General features: G+C 36.7%; 3 protein-coding genes and 1 long non-coding RNA gene across 7 annotated transcripts; 3 read left to right on the plus strand and 1 right to left on the minus strand.

Annotated features, from left to right (window-relative positions):
* The first annotated feature begins 2,158 nt into the window (after nt 1–2,158).
* Nucleotides 2,159–8,695, plus strand: LOC121254739. Of its 2 annotated transcripts, XR_005938703.1 has the most exons (5): nt 2,159–2,577; nt 3,007–3,452; nt 3,577–3,729; nt 4,710–4,877; nt 8,145–8,695. It is a non-coding gene; the product is annotated as an uncharacterized LOC121254739 (long non-coding RNA). The 2 variants fall into 2 exon arrangements; XR_005938702.1 differs by lacking the exon at nt 8,145–8,695 and having other exon boundaries at nt 4,710–5,133.
* A 16-nt stretch (nt 8,696–8,711) lies between these two features.
* LOC121254737 (potassium channel AKT2/3) lies at nt 8,712–14,682 on the plus strand. Of its 3 annotated transcripts, XM_041154879.1 has the most exons (11): nt 8,712–9,424; nt 9,899–10,117; nt 10,814–10,972; nt 11,227–11,284; nt 11,477–11,794; nt 11,961–12,200; nt 12,516–12,833; nt 13,126–13,314; nt 13,443–13,518; nt 13,674–14,240; nt 14,501–14,682. In XM_041154879.1, exons 1-11 carry the CDS (start codon nt 9,183–9,185, stop codon nt 14,629–14,631), a joined length of 2,517 nt encoding a protein of 838 aa, XP_041010813.1. In that variant the 5' UTR covers nt 8,712–9,182; the 3' UTR covers nt 14,632–14,682. The 3 variants fall into 3 exon arrangements, with proteins under 3 accessions (XP_041010813.1, XP_041010814.1, XP_041010815.1); XM_041154880.1 differs by lacking the exon at nt 9,899–10,117; XM_041154881.1 differs by lacking the exons at nt 8,712–9,424; nt 9,899–10,117 and adding an exon at nt 10,491–10,596.
* A 1,460-nt stretch (nt 14,683–16,142) lies between these two features.
* LOC121254065 lies at nt 16,143–18,243 on the plus strand. The gene is made up of 2 exons (XM_041154027.1): nt 16,143–16,876; nt 17,016–18,243. Exons 1-2 carry the CDS (start codon nt 16,514–16,516, stop codon nt 17,607–17,609), a joined length of 957 nt encoding a protein of 318 aa, XP_041009961.1. The 5' UTR covers nt 16,143–16,513; the 3' UTR covers nt 17,610–18,243.
* Nucleotides 18,244–20,118: 1,875 nt separating this feature from the next.
* On the minus strand, nt 20,119–25,239 carry LOC121255568 (serine hydroxymethyltransferase 7-like). The gene is made up of 4 exons (XM_041155940.1): nt 23,980–25,239; nt 22,231–22,636; nt 21,035–21,136; nt 20,119–20,941 (listed from the first exon to the last, which is right to left on the minus strand). The coding sequence occupies exons 1-4, from the start codon at nt 25,042–25,044 to the stop codon at nt 20,718–20,720; spliced, it is 1,797 nt and encodes a 598-aa protein (XP_041011874.1). The 5' UTR covers nt 25,045–25,239; the 3' UTR covers nt 20,119–20,717.
* Between the last annotated feature and the right edge of the window lie 1,831 nt (nt 25,240–27,070).

The raw sequence follows: 27,070 nt of genomic DNA on the forward strand, positions 1-27,070 counted from the left end.
AGCCACATTTTGTACAGCTGGAGTTCCTCCATCACCTTGGTTAATTCCACTAAACAAATAAATTTGTTTAAAAAGTTGGACCACATGGTCTTCTTTCGTCTGCTGTGTAAAAGAAGAAGAATCAATGATGCTTTAATTTTTTTATTTGATCGGTAAAATTAAAAAGATAAAAAAATGTCCATGTTGGAGTTTTTTTTTTTTTTTTTTTATAATTTAACTCAAAAGTCAAGCACCTTACAAGTATTTTAGGTGGTTACAAATTGCGAGAGTTTTTAATACTGATCAATGTTGGAGTTGCGGAAGTCCATAGCTGCGGCTACTATTTCAGTTGTGGAAGTTGCTGCAGTTGTTTGTGTTTGCATCGGCTGATGTTGCTACTGACTGGATATTTGTGACTTAATTTAAATTGGAAAAGTCTTCGAGTATGGATTTCTTCAACTGTTTCTTCAAATGCTCGATCCCACCCGGCCATCAAACTCTTCATTGCCACTTCAGAGTAGCTTCGGAGCTGAAGAAAGTGAGGACTGTGAGGGATGCCTTTCAGAATTCGCAAAATGGGTATCAGTGGTAAACGTGGAGACGAAACAGATTCAGAAGTTATTCCATTTGATAAACTTGAATTTGTTGCAGAGGACTCGGTGTTGGCCCTGAAAGAGTAGCAATTCCTACCACCTTTCGCCACGATTATATGACTCCGAGGGTGGAGTTTGGCTTTATAATCAACTGTTCCTGATCATGGGAAAATTTTAAAAATGCTATTATAATTAGTTGGATCACTAGCGAGTGTGTGTTTGAGAGAGAGATGATTACCGCAAGAAAAAGAAAAAGAAGCTGGTAATGTTCCAAAGATGAAGGAGTTCAAGTCGGCCATAGCCTGAAAGCTGTTGATTACAGAGAAAAAGAGAGGGAAGGAGAAAGTAAAAGAGAGAGATTTCTACAAATGGAAGGTTCGGGAGAGAGAAAGGGGGTGGGGGAATGCACAACTGCAGTGCTAAGAGGACACGGTCTTCATCAACTCCTTACGTGGCATGTCCTCATTCGTCTCCGATAATGAGCCTTTATAGATGATACCGACCTAAAGCGTTTTTGAAGTTATAAAGTTATAGGACCATAACGAGTGTACAAAAACGGTGCAATAGTGGTAAGCCTATCATTTCTTTATGTAGAGTATGTTGTCTCGGACTCAAGAGTGGGGAAGGCTCGGGAGCATAATCCAAGGAATTGAAGATGGTAATGAAAAAACGGTATGAAGCAAACATTTGGAATACCAATTATTGCAGGATTTAAATTGTCTTATTTTATTCTTTCTCATTGTAATCATTATGGTACGTATTGAACTGTAGTCTGTGTTATTTTTTTCGGTTTATTTTTCCGTCATGTTGACTTCAAGAACCATTTATCACTAAATGAACGAAGTTGCAAGCTTAAGGACTTTTGCAATCGAAAAAGGCTCCGCTGAGATGCTAACTGGAGTTTGAGATTTTTTTAATTTAATATTGAAATCAAAGAAAAGAAGGAAATTACTCAGAGTTATAAGCAGAAATGATTTACAAAAGGCTGCACCTTTAGTAATACGTATCTGTTGCTTCAAGATCACCTTTACAAAAGGCTGCACCTTTAATATCACTCATCAAGTTATTTGATAGGATGATCTGACAGAACAACTCATGGGGAATTCCGTAAATTATATGGGGAAATCCCTAAATTATCTTTATAAATCTGAATGATCTTGATACCCAATGAAGACAAAACCGACTGAAGTTCGGTTTGTTCGGTTTTTCTTGTCTCGGTCGTCCGATGTCCAATTTGATTTGAACATATCTCCATATCTACCTACGAAGATGGACCCCCATCTTTCCGTCACGTTTACGTAAAGACCCTACATTTTTCAGGAGAAGACAATAGCGCCGTTAAAGGCTAAAGCAGTGTTGCCCGTACTCTCCCAAGTCTGAGGGTGCGTGTGGATGTTAAAATGAATTGAGTTGAGTTGAGTTGAGTTATGATGATAAAATATTATTAAAATATTATTTTTTATTAATATTATTATTTTAAAATTTAAAAAAATTAAATTATTTATTATATTTTGTATTGAAATTTAAAAAAATTGTAATGATGAATTGAAATGAGTTGAGGTGAATTTGATAACCAAACGAAGCCTGAGTCTCTCTTTCGTAGCGCCCACGTCTCAATGGTGAATTCGTTGCTCGTATTGTCAACGGTGGATTTGCTTTAACGTTAAGCTGGATTTAAAGATGAGATAGGTTGAGATAATTTATAAATAGTTGTGAGATTTGTAAGATATAATTTATAAATAATCGTGAATAGCAGGAAGATGAGTTGCGATTATCCGAACCGACACTTATAGTGTTGGAAGATCCGAACCCGGTTCGACTCCACTGGCGTCCTTTAAAAAATGGGGACCCGTTCGGGATCAGCGTTGTAGGTTCTGATTGTCCTGGTTGGTCTTTTGGGGCTCTGGCGGGATTGGTTCGGTTTTTGCCGAGAGTCGAAGACCCAAGAACGTGCAGGTCGCGGTTCGGGTCAAATGGTCCGGTACCCCACTGCTTTTAGAAGCTGGTGAGTTGCCTTTCTTTCTGTTCTTTCTTTAATTTAATTTTCTTCATTTTGTTCATGCGTTCTCAAAATTTTAATAAAATTCTGTTCTGATTATATTGGTTTATTGCGGTCATTTATTGTTATCTTTTGCTGAAATCTTGAAATGGGTTTCAAGATTCCCCACCAAAGCTCTTTATTCTGTCGATTATTGCGTCCGGGAAAACCAGTATGTCTTGATGATGGAATTAAGCCAGTAGACAATGGAGGTGGAGAGGGTCCATGGTTTAGAGGTTTCCTTTGTTTAAAAAATCTCTTATCACTTGACTTTTGGCTGCCTTGGTGTAGAGAAATGTGATCATTTTGAACGTTGGTTGTTGGGGGGAAAGTGGAAATTGACCTGACGATTTATGGAAAAATTCTGTGATAACTTTCATTTTTTTTCATATACAGTGAACCATTATCTAGGGAATGGAAAGACCTTTTTAAGGACGTCATTGACGTGTGGCTTCATACTGAGGGTGGCCTTGATCTTATACAGCTAAAGAGTGCCTGAAGAAAATCTTGGAACATGGACACTTTCTTTTTAAGTGAACCATTGACATCGTTGTTTGAATTCTCACTTATGCTGCGATCAGCATCCCCAAGATTGGTGCTTTATCGACAACTAGCAGAGAAGTCTCTTTTTCCTTTCCTCTGGCTGATGAAGCTGGATCAAACAATTTCAAGGAGGAAACTTTAGAAACAAATGCAAAAATGCAGATTAAAAAATCAGACCCCTTGCTTGTTGGTGTAAACCTAGATGGTGCTGGTGCAAAATGTTGTTGAGTGAATACTGGTGGATCACTGTTCTTTGATGTCGAGGAATTGCTATTGTGGCTTCGCAATCCTAGTGAACTGTAAGTTCTGTTCTGTCAATTTTTCATAGTTGTTTTACGTTTTTTTTTTTTTTTTTGTGCTTTTTTAATTGTCGCCACATTCTGCAGTCTTCCTTACTTTTATTTCTCATTGCTTGGCTGCCAGCGCTGGAGACTCATTTCAGCAGCCAGAACTATTTGACTTGATCGTATTCACTTTGATTCAAGTGCTGAAAGCCCAATTTCCATCCTTAATGGAGCTCTTGGAACTTATTGCTTTAAGAAGTTTCATGTCGCATTAGTTGAAGCTGCCAAAGAAGTCTGTCACTTGTGTTAATTCAAAGTTTATACGTCTATATATTATATTAAAAAAACTATTTTTTAACTGTTGTTGCTTCAATAATGTGGAATGGCTTCTTCAAATGGATGGACATGCAACAAATAATAATAGAGCAAGTAAATGAAAATCTATTACTATATTAATGCCTTTTGGTTGATAGTCATGTCATTTATAATCAACACAGGTTTTGTTGGATGAAGTAGAATTTTAGCTTCCCACTTCACTGCACCTTCATCGGCTTTTAGCCGTTCTCCTGTGATGGAAACTCTCAATATGTCCATAGTAGTATCACACCAGCTTCAGGCAGTTGCATTAGTGACTAGAAAATATGTTCTTAGAATTTCTATTGCCAATCTTGCTTAGCTTCATGTATCGTTTTGTTTTTTCTCCTGTTGAGTAGCACATGATAAATAGATTTGTTACTGTTAATGGTGTTTCTGTAAACCCAGCTAATGTTCTAGAAACAGAAAAGAAGGGAAGAGGATTGACTAAGAACAATCCCGAATCATGATATGTATTTGTAGTCTCCAATCCTGAAATATGGACTTGAGTGTTCTTTTTTCCTCTAATGTAACTGATGGCTTGAAAACTACCTCCATCCTTTTTGAACTCTGGATCGCCTTATGTCCTATGTGTTGACAAAACATAGATAAAATGATAGAACGCATAAAAGGATCAGGCAGATTGACACTAACTTCCAACTTCTTCAAGTGTCATGTGCCATTTATACTGCACATTTATTAATCTATTGCATCTGATAAATCCAGAACAATTTTCAACTAAAATAATAGGAATATTCTCTCTCCAGCCTGTGTATTTAATGGTTGTAGTAGTTATCCATCTTCAAGATTTTTAGATTTTATAATATAGTTCCAATATAATTTTTTTTTTTTTTTTTTTTTTTTATAAGTGATATAGTTCCAAGTTAATTGCTGATGGTTTGTCTCAATAACTCTTAGGGAAAAGTTATGTTGTGAGACCTGTTTTACCTTCTGGCTGTGAAGCAAAAATTGACCATTGCAGTGCAGTTGGCACAAGAGATTCCTTGAATTTGGGCGGTTATGGTGTAGGACTTGCTTTGAAGAACATGGAATATAAGGCCATGGATAACAGTATAATAAAGAAAGGTTAGAATTATTGATTTATGCTCTAGTCCACTTTCTTTCAACTTATGTTCATATTTTAGGAGTTTTTATTTGAGGCAAGCTTTATTGAGGCCATGTTGTATCTGTGCTGCAATATTGAATATGCATTATACATGCAGTTTAAAGCTTTCCTTTCAGAGTTTTGGTGTTGGCCTGCTGCATAAATGCCTTAACAACTAGCTGTTTCTCAATAGTTGTCAATAAGTTTCTGATGCAATTAAGAAAAATTTTGGCCCCAGCACGTGGAAGTTACTGTTTCACTAACTGCTTCCTTTGAAGGTTGTAGAATTTAATTATGTTTCTTGATGTTTGATCTGATATTTATATGCACATTTAACTCAAGTCAAAGGAATTTAAAAAATAAAAAATAAAGGGGGCCCTGAATTAGCTAGGGGGGATATGTTGACTAGAGAGGTGAAAAAAGTAGGATTTTAGATAGGTTACAATGACGGAAAAGAATACATTTTTGACACCAGTTGGTTGATAAAGATCCATAACCGATCCTAATTTGATTGGGATTAAGGTTTAGTTTAAGTTTTTAAAGGAATTGGCCGCCAATGAATTAATTTTTTTGGCTGGTATCTAATGTTTGATTATGGGTATGCATTACTGTGTTTGAGTACTTAGAGATTTTAATTGGTGGAGAATGTGTTAATAATGTGAGGTTTGAGCATCACTCTCGAGGATCCTCGGACTGAAGATAATAAGATAGAGGATTCATATTCTCTAAAATTCTGGTTGGTTATTCTTTTTTGAGGTTTTACTCTTTTTCTTATTCAGATCGTTTCTTATGTTCATAACCGCCAATTGGGCCCTTTCTCTTTACTCTGAATATAATGTGTGAGCGGGAGACTGTGAAGTGCTTATATATGCTTGGATATAGTATTCATGAAAAGCAGGTGTTATATACTTCTATTGTAATATATAAAAATATTGAGAACAAAAACTTTTTTTTAATAATAATATTTTATTTGTTTTCCATTACTAAAACAGTATAAAAAATAATAACAACTTAATTTTCGTTTTCTGTTTTTAAGAACAATTTAAAGAGTGATGATGATTTGAATAAAAAATAGTTTTTTTTTTCAATTTCAAACAGTAATGACAATTTTAGAAAATGGTTTTTTGCTTGATTCTTTGGTAACTTTTTAGCAACAAATATATCAGAAAATGAGCTTCGAATTATAAATTTTGTTCTAGGTTTGATGTTATAATCAGCCCGTCAGCTAGTTATGATATACGATGCAATTTACAAGATTTGAAGGAAGTTTTTTTCCTGGTAGTTTATCTGATAACACTAAGGAAAAACAGCAAACTGTTTTCACTTGCCATTCAGGCAATTAGGGGATGTTTGGATAATAAGATGATATGAGAATTTTGTTAATAGTAGTGAAATGGTTTGAGTTAAGATGTTTTATTGGGTTTTGGAAAATAAGAGAAAAAAATTGAATAAAAATATCATGAAGTTAAAATTCTATTAGAATATAATTTTCAATATTATTTTGTTTTGAAATTTGAAAAAGTTTTATTTTTTTATTTTTTGGAAATGTTTTAATAATTGATGATTAAATGAAAATTTTAAAAATTTGAAATTGAAAAGTGTGTTTTTATAAGGGACAGCTAGGGATGGAATTCTGAATGTATAGATGATTGTTTGTGGTTTTCATTCATTGGACATTAGTTAGTAATTCTACGAAAACATTGTATTGTTTACAATGTATCATTGAAAACAAGTTCTAAGAAAGCAACGTCAGTTCAATCGCCCTCACGAGCAACTCAAGTAAAGTGGGATGCGAAGGATGAAGACTGAAGAGCTTCTCACAGACATTTATGAGTGGGATGCCGAGGCTTCCCATAGACATTATACGTGCCCAGACACACTATTATTATTATTATTTTTTTTTCTGCCAAGCATCATATATATTGATAAATAAGAGTTATTCTATATACAACCATGAAGTACGTAAATGCCGTGTAATCGCTTTGAAAAAGTGAGATTCACTATTAAAAAAATTAATTTTTTTTCATGTGAGTCTCATGTTTTATTCACTTTTTTTTAAAGCGATTATATAGTGGTTGCACAATTCATAATTGTAAATATTTTTTCTCAATAAATAAAGAGGTTTACAAAATACACTTAGAATCTAGAATATTATTGGGTGGGTCTTTACCACTATGAAAGTCTAGTAAACAATGGGGAATAGAGATGAGTGGGATGTCTTTGTAGATGTTGCTGGATGATACCCATTGCGCAATGCAATGAGCGCATCGATTATGGTCTCAATGTATTTTTCTCTCATTCTAGCTTTCGAAGGACTGCAGCAGAGTACTTGCATCTCTGGCAATTGGTTCAATGGACCAATCTGGGCAGTCGTCTGGATCTTCCACTGTTTTTATTGCCACTAGTGAATCTCCTATGATTGTGATAATTTTCTTGATATGATGCTTAATTGCCTCCTCGATTCCTATAAGCATTGCAGTGGCTTCACCTTGATTGGGATTTTGGCTCTGAATGAATTTAGTTTTAACAAAAATTGGAGACCCATCGCTTGCTCTACAAATTGCTGATGTTGTGCTGCCTGTATTTCTAACAGCCACATCAAAAGATAGAATGTAATGGTCCCTAGCAATTACCCTCCCATTATATGGCTCAATCAACTGGTTATTGCCCCAAGCATATTTATGTTCTCTATAGGTCTTTAGGGTCCCAGACACAGCTTTCAATGGTAGGCCTATAAGATTCATGGACTATTTTATTCGGCAGAAACCAAATGCTATCCATTGCAATGATGGCAAACAACTGGAAAAGGTCCTCTTCTTTACGGGGAATATATACTGAGACTTCCATTAGGAGATAAAATGGATTCCATCCGGTTCCTAATATTAAAGTTTCTGAGACACACTAGCTTTAAGTTGCAGCAGACGATTTTTCTTTGATTGTTTTCTTTTGTTGTCCTAAAACAGCAGCTTTTTAGAATGTACATGCAATGTCCAATAAAATTTGTTGCTTGCTTTGCTTGTGAAATTTGGACTTTGTGCATCGTAGAAGAACGCCCATGTTCAATCAATCAAATGAGTGACATCCAAAATAGGTGTAGGGATCAATATTCCCCTCAGCCAGTTTTACCACTCTTCTTGTTGTCTTCATGGACAACTCCAATACTAGAGTGAGGTGTCAAATCAGATTGCCTGGGCTGAGCATATATATATATATATATATATATATGTATATGTATATATATCATTTAGAATCAGCCAGGCTGCCACAAGCTACAACTGAATCCTACAAGATTTGCAACACTGCTCGGATCACAAGAACCAACACAATCTACCTACTTTCGGTCTACAGTTGTTCGTTTGAGCTGCTCAAGAATATTCTAATCTGTCGGTTTACAGATTAGAAAGTGCCTGAAAAGAAGAAATATGCCTTCTAAAAAACAAAAGAAACACTACTATGAAGCTTGCGGCCAGCAGGCCATACACGTCAGTGGTTTGCCAATATTTCTGCAACGGTACTCGGTAGATCAGCAGCTAGGTACGTGCTGTGACTTGTGGCAATTTCAAGACGCTTCATCCTTCCTGGAAATGCATCCCAGTTTTTAAAATGAGGAGTCTGTCAAAAGTTTTTTTTTTTTATTTTTTAAGATGCCTCTAAATCAAGTATTTATCATTTAAAACAATTGAGCAACTGGATGTCTGTTTTGGCAACCCCACTAAAAAGTGTAGGCAATGATGGCTCGAATTAAGACATTAATGAAATTTTCTACTGAAAATAACATCTAAAATAAATAAATAAACATTTATGAATTAATGTGTCTTCACCCAGCTGGTAGCTAGCTATATTGATCTAGTGGTTCATTTCTACTTCACGTTGTGATCATGTAACATCATACAATGATGTTGGATTTATATGCGTGTCTCCAAGAGAGAGAGAGGCATATTTTTATGGTCCTTACACACAAGGCCAAAAATTGCACACCCCACCATTTGTAGTAGAGATCTTATCTCAAAGCATCAGTCAATGAATGCAGGTATTCCATTAGCTAGCCCTGTTTTCCTATTCACCTCAATCTTTTTCATGGGTCACTACTTGAGAGGATCACCACTACTGCTCTTCACACCCACCACCATTGTACCCTCATTGCAAAAGCTCTCTTTTTTTTTGGCATTTTCTTTTCCCCTTCTAGTTTTCAAGTTTCTCTAAAAGTTCCTCTTTCTTCTCCAAGTATGTGTGTGTTTGTGACTGCACGCTTCTAAAAGGATTCTATTAGGAGTTGTTCTTGGAGAATGGATGTGGAAACCAGTCCATATAGTCTTCACATAGCCTCTGACATGAAGAGGGGTTGCCTGAAAAACCGACACAGCCAACCTGAAACCCCACACCATGAAGAAATTAGCGAGATGTCATCATCTCTCAGTTTTCGTAACCTGTCGAACTTCATCATCCCGCCATTGGGTGTTTCAACTTACAACCAAAATCAAACAGAGTCAAAAGGCTGGATCATATCGCCAATGGATTCAAGATATAGGTGTGTAATATCAACTGAATCATTGTCAAGGAAAATTACTTCCTTCTTCCTTTTTTTTTTTTTTTTTTAATTCTTGTAATTTTTTTCCTGGATGAAGAAGCATGATAGGTGGTAGTTCATTTTCAAAGTTTGTTGTGCTGATGTACATTTGCATGTCACCATGTATTCATGACCACATATCGTAACACATGCTTTGGCATGCATCTGTGGTCATGTGAGATTGGCACCCAGATTTGTCTTGATAGATGTGGACATAGTTACCTAGCTAGCTTGGCTGCGAAGTATTCATGAGAACTTAAATCTCTGAAAGTGTTGTAATAATTGAACTGAACCATGTTAGAATTATCTTTTTGAAGGAATTTTTGTAGAGCTATATTAGGGAAGAAGTATGCATGGTTCTGCGCCATGCATATTTCACATACATGAGTATGTTCCTAATTTAAATAGACTGGGGTTTCAAATATATATATGCAGGAGCTGGGAGACATTTATGGTGCTTCTGGTTGCTTACTCTGCATGGGTTTATCCCTTTGAGGTTGCATTTCTGAAATCCTCACCCAAGAAAGAGCTATGGATTGCAAACAACATTGTCGATCTGTTTTTTGGAGTTGATATCATCTTGACATTTTTCGTCGCATATATTGATCCAAGAACTCAGCTTTTAGTTCGTGACTCGAGAAAGATGGCTGTGAGGTATATAATAATTAGTACGATACTCATCGTCCTTACCAGATTTTCATAAATTCTAATAACAATTAATGTCAATTAAAACAATTAAAATACAGGGAAAACAAATCTTTTTGGGACCACTTTTGAGTGATTTTTCATTCACTTTATTTTGTTTTATATATTATTGGTATTGCTTTACAGTTCAGATATGTTGTTATGAGAGAGAGAGAGAGAGAGAGAGAGAGAGTCTGAAAAACATGATGATCCAGAACCCTTTTTTTTTTTTTTTTGGAGTTTTCTGAAAGCCTGATGCTGCAGTCGACCAACTTTTCAGAGAGCTTTTCCCATTACAAAAGTCCTAACCCATGCTCATGACCATCACTAAAGTAAGTGCAATCATCGCAAAGATGGTATAATTGAGATTTGATATATGCAATCATGATAACGCGATGGCGATCATGGAGTTGCTCTGAACGGCCTCTCATCTGCTGCAGAAGTTGTGGGTAAAAAGAAAAGGCAAATGCCTGTAAAAATTAAATTTGATTAGTTCTCAGAGCCCATATTAAAGTTATAGAGTCTGCTTGCTCAACAACAGTCGGCCCACTCTGTTTTACCCAAACACTGATCTGGGTCTATTATTATGGGCTCATGGGCCTGAAAATTTTGATTGAAGATAATTTGGGATCAACGCTAACATGTATCATATTTTTCCTAATTAAGGTACCTGTCAACATGGTTCCTGATGGATTTGGCATCAACAATCCCATTTCAGACACTAGGATACCTGTTCACAGGCAAACGACACATGGGTCTTTCTTACTCCCTCCTAGGCGTGCTCAGATTTTGGAGAATCAGACGGGTCAAGCAGCTCTTCACCAGGTCAGCCATGTAAAGTACAATAATGATTTGTGTAAACAAATTTCAAGCTAAATTATAAGTTCTCTGAAAAATAAAAAAGAAGGGCATGTCACAATTGAATTTGCATGCTCGAAACTCTCGTTACGTCTCACAATATATTGTACTAATTCTGGCCTCGTTTGTTTAGTATGAAAATTTAAAAAAGTTGTAATGATTAAGTAAGATGAGATGGGTTGTGAGGAGACTTAATTAATTAATTTGCTTTGTGGCTGCAGGCTTGAGAAGGACACCAGGTTCAGTTATTTCGGGGTCCGATGTGCCAAGCTACTGTCTGTAAGTAGCACATCCAGTCCTCGGACCCTTTTGATTTGCATGCAAGCCTGGCTCATTTTTTTTCTGAATTTTTTTACCCCCATTTCCCCACACTTCGCTTTACTAATTTGGTGACAAACCATACGTACTAATATTATAGTAATGGTAACTGAGGAAAAGAACTCAAGGTCATGTTATTAATGTTGGGTTCAGGTGACACTGTTTGCGGTGCATTGTGCTGGGTGCCTCTACTACTTGCTAGCTGACCGATACCCTCACCAGGGAAGGACATGGATTGGAGCTTCGAACCCGAATTTTAGAGAAACAGGCCTTTCCGTACGCTATATTTCAGCCTTGTATTGGTCCATTACCACCATGACCACAGTTGGCTATGGAGATCTCCATGCAGTGAACACCGTGGAAATGATCTTCATAATCTTTTTCATGCTTTTCAACCTTGGCCTAACTGCTTACATTATTGGTAACATGACAAATTTAGTCGTTGAAGGAACTCGTCGTACTATGGAATTTGTAAGTACTGTTGTTTCTCATCTCTTTTGTTTTCACTGTTTGGATTTTCCTTTTGTTTCTTTGAACTCTCCTGTTTTCTATTTCCTTTTACAATAATTCACACGATCATTATTATCTGATTTGTGTTGGGGATGAATTTGTTGGGATTGGCTGGCTTGTGTTGCAGCGAAATAGCATTGAAGCAGCATCAAATTTTGTCTGCAGAAATCGCTTGCCTCTAAGGTTGAGGGAACAGATATTGGCTTATATGTGCTTGAGGTTTAAGGCTGAGAGCCTGAACCAGCAACAACTGATTGAACAGCTACCAAAATCTATTTATACGAGTATCTGCCAGCATTTATTTTTGCCTACTGTGGAGAATGTTTATCTTTTCAAGGGAATTTCGAAGGAAACACTGTTGATCTTGGTATGAAACTAATTTATGTGTATATATATTGATTCTGATTAAAATCTAAGCATTTCTTTAGTTGTGAAGATCATTCCAATGAGATGTATAAGAGAAATGCCTTACTTGTATAAAAAGTTCATTGCATATGGTTTCTAATCATTTTACTTGCCAATAAAGAATATTTCAGTTGTACTAATGGTTCTTAAACTTTCATAACAATATGAACACTATTTTCGATTCAACAACAAGAAAATCTCAGAAGTACAGAAAATTTTGGTATATTTTTCTTGCTGATTAACATGCTCTGACATGTGGTTTAACTGGATTGAATAGGTAGCCAAGATGAAGGCCGAGTACATACCTCCTAGAGAGGATGTTGTAATGCAGAATGAAGCACCAGAAGATGTTTACATCATTGTATCGGGTCAAGTTGAGATAATTGATTGTGAGATGGAGAAAGAACGAGTTGTGGGCACTTTGCAATGTGGAGACATGTTTGGAGAAGTTGGTGCACTTTGTTGTAGACCTCAAAGCTTCAACTATGAAACCAAATCGCTTTCACAGCTCTTGAGACTCAGAACCACTGCTATGATAGAAGCAATGCAGACCAAACAAGAAGACTATGAGAAAATACTTCAAAACTTCCTACAGGTTGGTACATTCATACTAATGTTTGTTGAAGTCTCATTTTTCTTTTCAAAAGAAAATTGATCAGAAGGGAAAGAGAAGATATCCAGCTTGTCCAAACATGCTCATTTAGAATTAAGAAAGATCCAAATTACAACTGAAAATATTTTCAAGGGAAAACTTTAATCAGAAAAATACTTGTTGGGAAACGAGCATAGCCTACAGATTCACATACATTGCATCCTATCTTTTGATCATTATACTTAAAGTTCATTTTAATTAAGGACATAATATATATTATACGATGTAAATGCAGCATCACAAAAAGCTAAAGGATCTCAATGTTGATGATTTGCTGGTAGACAATGAGAAAGGAGGGGATGACCCAAACATGGCTTTCAACTTGCTGACCGTTGCTAGTACAGGCAATGCTGCCTTTCTGGATGAGCTTCTCAAAGCGAGGTTGGATCCTAATATTGGAGATTCTAAAGGAAGAACCCCATTGGTATGTTGCTATATAAAAATAGATCTACATGCCATCATCATCACCTGGCATCATCTTGATCAGTACTCTAGCATGCGTGTTCATATAATTTCCAAAGAATGAATTTTACATTTCTTGTAATGTATCAGCATATAGCAGCATCAAAAGGACATGAAGAGTGTGTATTGGTACTCCTTAAGCACGCATGTAACGTACACTTACGAGGTAATATTCATTGCTTTAAGTTTTAACCTTCCATTTTCCTTTTTAGTTGGTGAAACTCTTCTGCTTCAAAAATAACTAGTATGCCCTTTGGGTTCTTTGGGTTCACTTTAAAATAATCTAGTTATGACAATATCAGTATCATGCATGCATGGCAGACATAAATGGGAACACAGCATTATGGGATGCTATAGCATCAAAGCACCATTCCATATTCCGGATCCTCTACCACTGTGCCGCTGTTTCTGATCCCCATATTGCTGCCGATCTTTTATGCACTGCTGCAAAAAGAGACAATCTGACTGTGATGGAGGAACTGTTGAAACAAGGACTAAATGTTGACTCAAAGGATCGCCACAGGATCACAGCAATCGAGATTGCCATGGCCAAAAGCAATGTGGACATGGTAAATGTTCTTGTAATGAATGGTGCAGATGTGACAAATGCCAAAACTCACAAGTTTCCTCCGGATACTTTGAAAGAAATGCTGCAAAAGCGAGAGAATGAACACCGTATTAGAGTACCCGAAATCTCAATAAATGAAGTGCTTTTGGGGAGACATGAAGGGAAGAAGGGCTGCAGTTGGAGAGACTCTACAAAATCAACTGGTCCAAGGGTGAGCATTTATAGAGGCAATCCACTTGTGAGAAGAGAGACTTGCTGCATGGAAACTGGGAGGCTAATTAGGTTGCCAGATTCACTAAAGGAGCTCAAGAGTATTGCAGGTTTGACATATTTCACATATCCTCATGTTAGCTGCTAAAGATTACATCACTTCTTTCAAAATCCCAAATTTATGCCCACAAGACCTGGAGAATATTCCCTATGACTTCATTTTCTTCTCAAAAATAATCTGTATCTCCTCCTCACAAAGTTTGGACTTTATAGTCTTCGCAACAACCATAGTACTAGATCACATGTTATTTTGATCTGAGGTGACAAGGTTCTGATCTGACCTTATTTGTATTTTTTTAACACTTTTTAGGTCAGAAGTTTGGGTTTGATGCAAGAAACGCCATTGTAACAGATGAAGAAGGAGCAGAAATCGATTCCATTGATGTAATTAGAGATGATGATAAACTTTTCATAGTTGAAGATACAAATTCCGTTATGTAATTAAGCAAATGCTACATATATTTATGTGGAATTAACAAATGGTTATTATCATAGTGTTTACATCTTTCACTTCTGGAATTAAGGAAAGCTCTTTTTTGAAGAAAAGTCCATATTTTAGCCAGAAACCTAATACATCGATGATCGATCACCACAAATATATATTGATTTCCCCGTTTCTTTCCACTTGGTAAGAGATACAGAGGATGCTCCTTTTATCACACCTTATATCACAAACCAAACAGAGAGCTGCTTGTATTATTTATTATTGTTCTTGTTGATGATTAACTTAGGTTTGGATGTATTAACTATATAGGTTCCAAAAGTTTATATATTTATGTATGTTTGTATCTGGGTCGAACGTGCTTTAAATGTTTCGAACTAGCATGAACAGTTCAAATTCATTAGGCCCGTTTAGATATTTTGAAGGGTGAAACATTAATTAGAAAAATAAATAATTTTAACTTTTTCTAAAAAAACACACCTCCAAAGTAATTGCTTAGTGTTCAATGCATTGGAAATTGAATATAAACATTTTCTATATATAAACTAAAGGTATAGCTGTCAGCGTAGTAGATGAAGACGGCCGGAGCGCCGACAGATGAAGATAGCAATTCAGTTTTGAATGCAGATAATAGTTCCCATTTAAATTCAAGTTCTGATCATTTAAATTCTAGTTGTGATAATAACCCCAACGTACATGATCTTATCCAGCCTTTGAATGTTCAAGTGATAACTTCTTCAGATGAGATCATGGATAAGATATATATATATATATATGTAATTTAAACTTTTGAATTCAATGTAATCCTTTTTATTTGTTGTTTACGACTATATAAATGAATACATCTCTTGGGTTTTGGTCATCTTCCCGAAACTATTTCTTCATATCATTAAGGTAAAGGTTTCACAATATATATAGCTGTAGGTAGCTGTTTCGAGTACTTGGGCTGGTCTTGAGCCACTCTGATGTGACTCTGGGGAATATATATAGCAGAGCAAGTGCAACCCATGATCATCGATCTTATCCATAATCAATGGGTACGTGTGTTTCAACATTATATATATCTTTCATTCATTCCATTAGAATCAAGAACTTTAGATTGATTTTAATGCTTAATAAAGAATGTTGGTTCTAAAAAGAGATCAAAGAAGAATCGACTTTTGAAACATAAATTACTCTATGTACAAGAATCTCACCATCCAGTTCCTTTTTTATAAGAACCAAATCACAATAAGATAGAGGTTGTGTAGATAAACAAAACCAAAAGGATGCCATATGAGATTTGTAGAAACATGGGAAGAAATAGAAAAATGGGCACTTAATTCAAAAGGGAACCAAATCAAACTAGAAGAATGGGAAGAAAATCTTAGTCAAAGTAGTCAGACTTCTACAGCGCAGGAAACATAATCTAACATATCGTATGTTAAAGAGTTTCAAGATTGTTGATTTACTTTCTAACATATATTACCATATTTTTTACTTGCTTCTGTTTTCTAAACCCAACCCTTGGGAATGAAAACACACGCACACAGAAACGAAAAACAAAAGGAAAGAAACATTTGAGATCAGAACCCATGAAGTTTTCATGTTTCTCATTTTGTGCTCTCTCTCTCTCTTAACTTTTTTTTTTTTTTCCTTTTCATTAACAGCCCATTTAACGGGGAAACAGCAGATTCCCAATCATCCCCTCCACTCAATAGGAAACACCCATAATTGCACCCAGCAATGCTTTTTCACTATGGAAATCTGAGCTCTTGAGCTACCCACTTTTTTAATTTCTTCTTCCTTTCCTCCAACTTCTAATATATATATATATACTCCAGTCTCCATCATCTTTTTCACCCCCACCACCCCATCATCCCTTTTTTTTTCTTGCCTTCTATGATGGATCCCTCATGCAGCACCTCTTCTGTCAATGGCTTCTACAACTTTCTCAACCAAGGACTCGATGATCTTGATCGATCCCTACTCTCTCATGACTTCATGTCAACCCAATTCCTTCAACAGGTGCTTTCCTCCCTAAGATCCTTTCACTTCCAGTTAACCGTTTTGGTTCAAAAACTTCACTTGCCAATAGGTGAAAAATGGCTCGACGAGTACATGGACGAAAGCTCAAGGCTCTGGGAAGCCTGCAAAGTTCTTAAATCCGGTGCCTCCGGGATGGAAAATTACTATAGGACCTGTGCCAATATAGAAACCTCCTTGGATGGTAATCGCCATTTAAGCCCACAACTCAGTCGTCAGGTTAGTAAACTGGACTCGGCGAAACCTTACCTCAACTGCTTAGAATGATGTGCAGAAGTGCTTTTCCAATTATATGATTAAATTTGTTTTTGACTTCGTTTTATGTTATTATTTAAGTATCAATGAACTTTATGCATAGGTGATTCGGCTGATAACTGGTTGCCAGAGAGAAATTGGGGCATTGGGAGAGAATAACAAGATCTTAATGCAAAATAGAATTCAACCTCTATCATTATGTTCCAATGAGAACATCTCGACAATATCAAAGTCCAACGGGTTCAATGGTTTTCGAGGTGTTCTTAATGCAATGAAGAACATTAGCTCATTGCTTTTGATGATCTTGCTTTGCGGACTTGTATATTGTTGGCCTGCATCGATCTTTTGCCAAGAAGGGTACGAGGTGAATGCGGCATATGGCTCTGGTTTGATGGTTTTAATTACCAGACTGCGGCAAAGAGTTGCAAATGAGATAGAACAGATTGAAGGGCAGCCGGGAATTTTGCTTTACGAGTTTCGGGAAGCGAAGACCACCATGGAGGAGCTGAAAATTGAAATGGAGACATTCTTGAAGTATGGAGAGGAGGGTGATATCCATGACAGGGTTGAGAGGTTGAAGAGTTACTTTGGGTCGTTGAGATGTGGGGTGGAGGCTATAATTGGACAGCTTGATGATTTTTTCGATGAAATAGTTGAATGTAGGAAGAAGCTTTTGGACATGTGCACTCGTAGGTAGAAAGAAAGTGCAAGCTCTAGAACAAAGGTTCAAACAACAAGAGGAAAAAAATAAATAAAAATGAGAGAGAGAGAGAGAGAGAGAGAGAGAGATCAGTTGCTAAACTGGCGCTACTCTTTCCCTCTCTCTCTCTGTCTCTCTCCCTATGTTAGTTGCGCTTTTCTTTTCTTTTCTTTTTTTTTTTTTTTTTTTTTTTTTTCGGTTTCCTTTTCTCTTGTCTATCTTGAAGACACTTTGTTTTGAAGCCACAAACAGTGTTGAAGCTTTAGGAGAGCTTTTTCAGAGAAAACCCAAAAAGGAAAATCCTGAAGGAAAGAGGATGTGATTCTTGCTTAGAAGAAAAGCAACATTACCATCCAAACATAAGAAACAGGAAGAATATATTAACAGGTAGCTGGTAGCTTGAATGAAAAGCAAGATTTTCCTACCAAAGGTCAGATTCTTCTCTAAGTTCTCTTATAGAAAGGATCGAGATAGCATAAATGAGGTGAGGAAAAAAAAAAAATCCCCTCAATGATGCCTCTTGTTTGTCCCAGAGGACCAGGAATCACAGATAATGAAGTTCTTAAACATATATGAGGTTCATGAGATTTCTGTGAAACAGCTTGAGAGTTAATAAATCAGTTTAATTTTATACTCTGTGTATGCTCTCTCTCTCTCTCTCTCTCTCTCTCTCTCTCTCTCTCTCTCTTCAATAAGATGGGTGCTACAATTACTCTGGTAATGGCAATATAACCAACTACTATTTCCAGGCCTTAAACCTCCGGAAGAACACTTTTGGTAATGGCTAGAGTTTGAATAATGGTGCTTCGAACAGTACTTTATATATCCTACTTCAGTTAAAAAAGCTGATTTGAACACTGCCTATCTCCAACAAAAAAGCTCTCTCCAATTAACCTTCTTAATTACTTAAAAACACGACTGTCTGTCTGTCTACGCTCAGAATATCTAATCTCTTCAGACTGCTCCATGCAAGATCAATTTGAGACTCATTCTACATCATAACATTCCATTAATTAAGCTGACATCCCTTCTTTTTCGTGGTTTTGGATTGTGTTTTCGGGTTGTTGGGGGGTAGTGGGAATTGAGCTCTCAAAGCAACAATGAATACACCACACCGGCCTCCGCCAAGCTAAAAAGATATTTGTAGCCATAAAAAGTGGTGTTATGCTACCTACCTACAAGACAATCAGAAAAATATATGCGACAACGACATTTTCTTAGTTAATAAGGAAAGTGGGTTCCAATTTTATATTTATGGGTCGGCTTCTTACCTTCTTTTCAAACTTTCCTGCTAAAGTTGCTTGGATCACCTTTAAAGTTGATCGAGTTTAGAACTCAAATCTAGCAATTTGATTAGGTTTGCATCTAAAATTGCCGTACAATATTTCAATAAAAATATTGAGCAAGCCTTTTTTATGTTTGATACATTTGAGGAGGGGGATTTCGAACCCAAGACCTCCATTTTGGAGGCTGAGAGTTTATGCTAATCACCTTTGGTTTTAAATATTGAGCAAGCCCGATCTAATATATATATATATAAAGCCAAGATTAAATAGCTTTTTGAACTTTTTTAAATTGAAGTAGTTGATCTACAAACTTAAATGCCCTATATATGTACTTACTCATAATGTGAAGCTAGCGTGGAAAGGTGGCACACGGGAGTGCAAGCAGCACTACTCGTACTCTACACAAATTTGAAGTCCTTGTCAACATGAACAAGACAGTTGAAGTTGTGTGGAAGGGCACTTGAGTGGGGGAAAGAAAATGAAACAATGAATTAAGATTCCTAATATGCTATTGCTCCCCATTTTCCTAATTCTCTAGTCAAGAAAGATTTGTGTCCTTGTAATGGTACAGCGGTTTCTCTAACATATCTTTTGCATTTTCATAGAGATTCTTCAGAGTTGTGATAGCAAATTGACTAATCATTTTAGTGTTGCAACAATGATGGAAAAAAAGGGGCTGATGGGACAAAAAATAAACAGAGAGAGAGAGAGAGAGAGAGAGAGATTCCTAGGTTTGCTTTATTAAAAGTTCAAAAAGCAGTTTTTCTATCTCAATGATGCTTTTGTCTGATTCTTGTTTGGTTTGAAATAAAAGCAATGGTGTTGAGTTGCTGTGGTTTGGTTTATGATGGAAAGTTTCTCGCGAGTCTCTATAACATCAGCTACTGACATATTTCCTGTTAATTTCGATCACTTTTTTTTATTTATTCTTCCCTTTCACACTCTTTTTTCCTAAGAATGGCTTCTTCCTTTCCCCCTGACGAATTTTGACATGTAGTAGTAGTAGTAGTATTTTTCTCATAATCTCACTATGCGTGGCATTTATTAACATAAATAAAGAGCATAAAGTGTCCCCATGAACCTAATCATGTCAATCTTCCCATCACTTCGCTTGCAAGGGGCAGGGCGTTTTTTTTGGCAAAGATTTCCCACGTTAATCTCTGCAATTACACCAGTTCACTGAATATTATAAATTGAGAATGAAAGTAAAACCAGCATATTGAAAATCAACGACATTATTTGGCAAAAATAATATGACAATGTCAAGTGGATCAAAGGATCATTGATCCAACATTGTGAGTGCTTGCTGTATCAAACATAGGGAAAAGATATCAGGGGCTTCAATACATACAAATCAAATTCAATGTCTTTTGCAGGCTCCCCATAAATTAAGAAGGATTGAACTCAAGTTTGGTTGATCAAGATTTGATCTTTCTGTCTTGACAGCTGAATCACAGAATGTCCCAAGCACCAAGCTCATTCGTTGTTTCAGATGTTCGCAGCCACCATTTTATCAAAACAGCAAAGAAGCATTAATTACCAAAACAAATCCTCGCTTAAAAATGGCCAACTGTACCGACTGTGACACACTTTAGTTCGCAAAAGGCCCGCGCTGCATGGATCCTAGTTAAAATAATTGCAGCGAGACGCGGATCCATAACACAGAGACAATCTGAGGACATTGATTGAGAACTTACCCTGTGCAGCAGAGGCCTGTCAGGAATTATTAAAAGGTGGAGGAAGGTGGTAAGGTAATCCTTTCCCGAACCCCTTCAAATGTCAGACCATAAAACCTCCATGCTGCAACTTCAGAACCCATTCAAATTTCAAAACCCGGCATTGCAAACTGTGTCGCAAAAGTTTCAACTCGCGTCCGTAGCTCCACAATGTCCTTGTTACTTTGGAGACCCTTCATAAAAGCGTTTTGCAACTTTCCATGCTCCCTCTGCACTACATTAGCAATCTGTGCAGCTCTGAGGAGAAATTCAGCAATTGTCTCAAAATCAGTCTCTAGACAACCTCTAGATGTCATAGCAGGGGTACCTGAAAGCATTAAACGTAAAGCTAGTATAAATGCGCTGTCCATGACATGCTTTAAAAAACTTGAAAATTGAGTCTAGCTAAATTTTCGCATACCAATCCTTACTCCTCCAGGAGTGATGGTTCCATTGTCACCGAAAATAGCAATTTTATTCAGAGTTATGTGACACATCTCACAGACTTTCTCGTAATTCTTACCTGCAAAAATACAAGTACGATAGGTGTTAGGGGATGAACAGACAAAGCAGAATCAAAGTATTAAAAAATAATATAAAAATAGTCCTAACAGAGATCAAAATCGGTCCGTGTCCCTGGTAGAGGAAAGCTGCCACATAAGAAGAAAATATGCACTAGATCATCTGGTCGATTATTTAATGACAGGTAAAAGATATATTGTTAACAGATTACGGCTTTCGTCCCTTTACCTTGGACATGCAGCTTTATTCATTCTCCACACCACGCTTCAAGCATTCAAGCAATGCCATTTTCATTTGTGCAAAACTTAGTTTATGATATATAGCATCAGCAACCCCAACTTATCAAGAATTCAATTTTCTAAGAAATGCATCTCTCCAACGCATAATCTTGACAAACAATCTATGCAAGCCTTCCATTGAATCACCCTCATATGATAAAATAGAAAGCACCCTAGAAATTGAAGTTTCAACTAATAACCTCCAGTTATATAATCATGTCAAAACATTCCTCATATGCACTGTAAATGACATTGAGCTAGTATATGAAAGTATTTTTGTCAGTTTGTGTTTGAAAGTTTGTAATTATGACAGTTGAGTTTTATACCTTGTTCCCGGAATCTTCCACCATTTTTTTCAATTCTTCCACCATAAATGAGGGCTTTTTAATAAAATATAAGGTACAAATTACAATGCCCGTATCAATACATCATCATCATCATCATCCCAATTCACCATTGTCAAATACAACTATAAAAGCCTATTCTCCCACCACCTCCAACAAAGTTTTTCCTACAACTGATGGCCAAGGCCAAACCTCCACAACCATTTTTCAAACATATTTTTTAAAAACAATTGAATAATTAAGCCATGGACATCCTAGTAAAATAAAGTAGATTTCAAACTTGAATGCCACTAATGAACACCCAAACAACAAAATCCCTTCCAATCATTTGACGAATTTGAGCAGCCATGCATCACAACATATACAAAAATATTTTTCACAAGTGAAAGAAGATGTCGGCATTTAACGAGGATAGCTGACTGTGAAAATGCAATCTGCCTGTGCTTGAAATCATAACATGTATAACAACATACCTGTTAATCCCAGAGGCCTTAGATCCCAAAGTAACAAATGGTTGTCTGTGCCTCCAGTAACCAACCTGCATTTTCTTCTCAACAAGGCAGAAGCTAGAGCCTGTGCATTTTTCTTCACTTGTTGCATATATGCCCTGTACTCAGGTGTAGCCACTTGCTTTAAGGCTATGGCAAGAGCAGCAATATGGTTATTGTGTGGTCCACCTTGCAATGATGGAAATACCGCGAAGTTGATCTTTTCTTCAAAGTCATATTGGTCAGTTTCATCTCCTTGATTCAAAAGCAGCCCTCTCTTCCTTGGCTTCATTCCCTTTCTATAGAAAATTATACCTCCCCTAGGACCTCGAAGACTTTTATGAGTTGTTGAGGTGACAATGTCACAGTAGTCAAAAGGATTAACACATTCCTGTATTTAAAGAAATTAATAAAATTTTGTTTACCGATAAAAATAACAGTTAAAAAATAGATATACCATAGGGGAATATTCTATAACAGTTCACAAATTTTGTGCGAAATTTGAGATGACTCAAAGGTTGGTCCTAGAATCAACTCCGGCATTGTCAAAATATTTCAGTTCACTGGAGTCAAGTTAGTTCTCGGTGGTGATATTTTGTACCATTCTATATCGTTTTCTAGTCATCCTTTCTTTATCATTTCAATATTAAATCCAATTATTTACAGAAACCAAGCCTTTTGAGTTTTTGAAAATGAAGGAGGTCTAAGTAGTTCAAATCATTTTTTTGATCAGTAATCAAAAGCAAAAGTAAACAAAAGAATGACGGCACTGGGGCTAGTTCAAATCATTGAAAGGAGCAGGGCTGTTTCCCATTCAGATTCTGTGGTTAGATCAAGTGCCAGGTGGCAGCATAATACTATGGAAAGACTGAAACAAGCAGAAGGGATGAAGGACAATGCAAGGACTTCTAAGGTCAGAACTGGCATATGTACTCGACTATCTTGCAATAGTACCAGTGAGCATGGGTTCTCCCACTCAGCTCTATCTCAATTCTACCTCTCTTGCTATCTCTCTACTCCATCTCTGATGAATTTATTCTCTGGTGATTCTTGTCAAAGACTTCTTTGCCGACCACTTTTGTCTAGTTACTGGTGCTTTCATATTAGTTTTTTCAATTTATTAAAATTAGGTTTTCAAATTGGGTAGCCTTTTTTTTTTATGTCGGGGAACCTCTCCAAGGCAGGATTCTTCGGACTCACCCCTGCAGAGTAAACCCAGGGCACCACACCCACAGAAATTTTCCTACACAGAACTGGTTAAATCACTGGCTTTTCACCAAGGGTGTGGCCCCAAAGAATTGTTTGCACCCATGAGGTGTTGAACCTTGGACTTTGAAGGGAGTGATAACCCGAAACCAAGGCCTTCACCACTTGGGCCAACCCCTTGGAGTTTTGGGTAGCCATTGAAGCCAGGTCTTTCTAATTCAAGGCAGAGGAGGATTTTTCAGATTCCTCGAGATATAGGATTATTCATCTTGCACCAATCAGCCTAAATCTACATTATTCAATCTAATGATAATAATAATAATGATGATGATGATGATAATGAAAATGATTATACAAAAGAAAGAAATAGGATGAAATTTAGTTAAATTCCATCAAATACGCACTATATCTACAAACCAATAGAGCAAGCAGATAAAATCGGTACATAAAAAACAAAATAGGCATTGATCTACAACGTATAGACACAAAGTCAACAGCGCACAAAGCAAGCAAGGAAATTCACACCACCTTAGCCGCAATAATTCCGCTTATTTGAGCCATATCACACATGAGCACGGCTCCGCACTTATCCGCAATCTGCCGAAACCTGGCATAATCCCATTCCCGAGGATACGAGCTTCCCCCACAAATAAGTATCTTGGGACGGAAATCAAGCGCCCTCTCCTCAAGCTTATCAAAATCAATATAGCCAGTTTGCGGGTTCACCTTATATGGTAGACTCTCGAAGAAAATGGACGCCCCCGAAACTTTCCTCCCATTCGGAGTATAGTACCCATGACTAGTATTCCCTCCAGACGGAGTATCCAACCCCATTATCCGATCCCCAGGAAGTAACAATCCCGTGTAGACTGCAAAATTTGCAGAGGTGCACGAATAAGGCTGCACAGTCACACCCCAATTCTCCGAGTCAAGACCGAAAGCCGCCAATGCGCGCTCACAACAAAGAATTTCAATCTCGTCGATGTATTGATTCCCAACGTAGTAACGGGCCCCGGGCATTCCTTCCGAGTATTTATTGGTTAAATGGCTACCGAGCGCTTCCATTACCGCCCTGCACACGAAATTCTCCGATGCAATCAATTCAATCCCTTTGTACTGCCGTTGCTTCTCCTTCTCCATCAACTCGAATATATCGGGGTCCGCCACTTGCAGGGGCGCATCACCCCATGATCGAACCGCACTCCGACGCGCCTCGAGGTCCGGTTCGACCGAAACCCTCTTCAAAGAATTAGACATCGAAATCGACGACGAAGACGACGAATCGCAGTCTCGGCGGCGCTTGAGGCACATGGAGTGGCCGAGAAGTCGGATTTCCTCGACACCGTCTTCGGCGAATTCGTTTTCAAACACTATACCATTTTCGCTCACTTCTTTACGGGGGTTCTCCGTGGTTTGGGGTTCAAGCAGCTGGAAGGGGATGGGCAGGGCCGATGGGTGGGTTGGCGTGGTGTCACGGAGGCTGGAGTCCAGCTGTAGGGAGATGGAGTCGTCGGCGATCTGGGTATGGCGGGGCGGCGATGAATGCGATGAAAACCCTAGAGAAAGGTTCGATTTTGGATGCGATAAGTCCATCAGAAATACACCCAAATTAAAGCCCTAATTGCGACAAGACATATACATACACATACGGAGAAGCGTATGCATGAGCGATTCAGCTAATGTAGGACAAGCAGGGAATGAAATTGTTTGAAGACGCCACCGTTGCTCTGTAGGTGGAATGGAAGAGAGAGCCGCACGAGTGGGATTGACGGGGACACGTAGATTCGTAGGGGATGCACCTGGATGTTGATGAGTTGGCTAATTTGTGGACTGGGCCTCTCCACTGTGGGCCCATAAAATGTAAAATAGCCCGACCCAAACAAAAGCTTGTGTTTTGTTTTATGGGCCAGGCGTATACTATGTGTTCGGTTTTCGGCCGATAAAGAGCCTTATTTGAACTAATTGTTTTAATGGAAAATCTTGTTTTTTAATGAGAAATATTATTTTTTATCTTTAACTTTTATTATTTTTGAGTGTTAAAATTCACACTTTTATTATTTTTTTGAGTTGGGGATGGGGTTTTGAATTCCAAACCTTCATTTTGAAGGCCAGGATTTATAACTTATACCAATCAGACTTAAGGCTATATATTTAGATATTAAACTGAGTTGAGATGAAAGTTAAAAGTTGAATAAAATATTATTATTATAAAATTTGAAAAAATTAAATTATTTATTATATTTTATGTTAAAATTTGATAAGGTTGTAATAAATAGATAAGATGAGATGAATTTGGGATCCAAACTATTAAAAGTTGCTGCCGGTTAAAAGTCCCAATCTTGAAGTGGGTTGATGATTGACATTGTTGAAACAGAGTGTTGCTTTCAGTTTCCTCACACAGACTGCAGGCTTACACTGAACTCATAGCCTTGCCTATAGATTATTAGAGCACACTGCTATATACCCTCCTAAGTCCACCTTTCAGGATTAAACAACATAAACGAGAAATACCAACTACCTGTTGCTTGAGTTTCCTAGATTGAAGCCAATCTAACTCAAGTATGTTGTTAGAAACTGTGGCAATTTGTTAGAGGATAAGAATACAAAAACATGTTCGATCTAAGAGTTGGTAGAAAAGACTAGGGCACAAGCATCCAAAACCACAACGGCGTAGTATTTTGTGAAAGGAATATATTGAGGTCTGTTTAGATATAGAAACAGTTTCATCTCATCATTACAATTTTTTTAAATTCTCACATAAAATATTATAAACAGTTTAACTTTTTCAGATCTCAAAATAATAATAATAATATTAAAAAAATAATTTTTTATTTTATTTATATAAAATTTTCTCATCTCACTATATAAATGGATTGTTCGGAGACATGACATGACTCTTTAATTAGCAACTTGCATAGTCATGTCAACGACTCTTGAGAGCCAAAAATCTTTCGTGTAACAATTTATTTGGGTCCAAATTGTTTACATGTTAAACCTAACGTACTATAAGACAAAAAGGCTTATCAATTAAGTACGTACTTAGAATACATGAAGGTGACACCACAAGAAAAATGAGTTTTTGTGATTATTTAATTGTGGTGAAAAGACTATTTGTAATCAAAACAGACTCATTTTAACTGTAAATAATCATTTCGCTGGAATTAACTAATAACAAATAAGTAATTTTCTTGTAGTGTGATCATCTAGATGTTCCCTTCAAATCCCTAATTAGTTTCTAGCTAGAATTAGATTATAACTTATCATATATTCTTCCATTAGCATCACCATTGCAGTGATCTATTGATTAAAAAGATGGGGACACCACGATGTATTGATTTGGTTTGATTTGATTTTTCAATGCAATGAAGTTTTTAGTTGAAACAATACAGGAAATTATTAATATATATATATATAACTGCTTATTACAGTTATAAATATATTATATAAAATTAAACTTAAAAACTTTACGTGATTTCATGAGATTTAATGTTAAATCTATTTTATAATAAAAGTAACTTTACAATCTAGTATACCGCAACAAACTATATCAGTTTATAGATTTACTAATTTGATACAATCTATTTTTAGATAAAATATTTTCCATATATATATATATATA

Source organism: Juglans microcarpa x Juglans regia, chromosome 3D, assembly GCF_004785595.1.
Source record: "Juglans microcarpa x Juglans regia isolate MS1-56 chromosome 3D, Jm3101_v1.0, whole genome shotgun sequence".
Lineage (NCBI taxonomy): Eukaryota > Viridiplantae > Streptophyta > Magnoliopsida > Fagales > Juglandaceae > Juglans > Juglans microcarpa x Juglans regia.

Bases quoted from the DNA above. Each gene is read 5' to 3' on its own strand.
- LOC121254737 (XM_041154879.1), top strand. From the start codon at position 9,183: ATGGATGTGGAAACCAGTCCATATAGTCTTCACATAGCCTCTGACATG. The intron at 10,973-11,226 runs GTCAGCCATGTA...TTGTGGCTGCAG, and splicing joins GTCAAGCAGCTCTTCACCAG to GCTTGAGAAGGACACCAGGT. The intron at 12,834-13,125 runs GTTGGTACATTC...ATGTAAATGCAG, and splicing joins TACTTCAAAACTTCCTACAG to CATCACAAAAAGCTAAAGGA.
- LOC121254065 (XM_041154027.1), top strand. From the start codon at position 16,514: ATGATGGATCCCTCATGCAGCACCTCTTCTGTCAATGGCTTCTACAAC. The intron at 16,877-17,015 runs GTTAGTAAACTG...CTTTATGCATAG, and splicing joins GCCCACAACTCAGTCGTCAG to GTGATTCGGCTGATAACTGG.
- LOC121255568 (XM_041155940.1), bottom strand. From the start codon at position 25,044: ATGGACTTATCGCATCCAAAATCGAACCTTTCTCTAGGGTTTTCATCG. The intron at 21,137-22,230 runs GTATGTTGTTAT...GTATTTTTGCAG, and splicing joins AAGGCCTCTGGGATTAACAG to GTAAGAATTACGAGAAAGTC. The intron at 20,942-21,034 runs GTATGCGAAAAT...TAATGCTTTCAG, and splicing joins TCCTGGAGGAGTAAGGATTG to GTACCCCTGCTATGACATCT.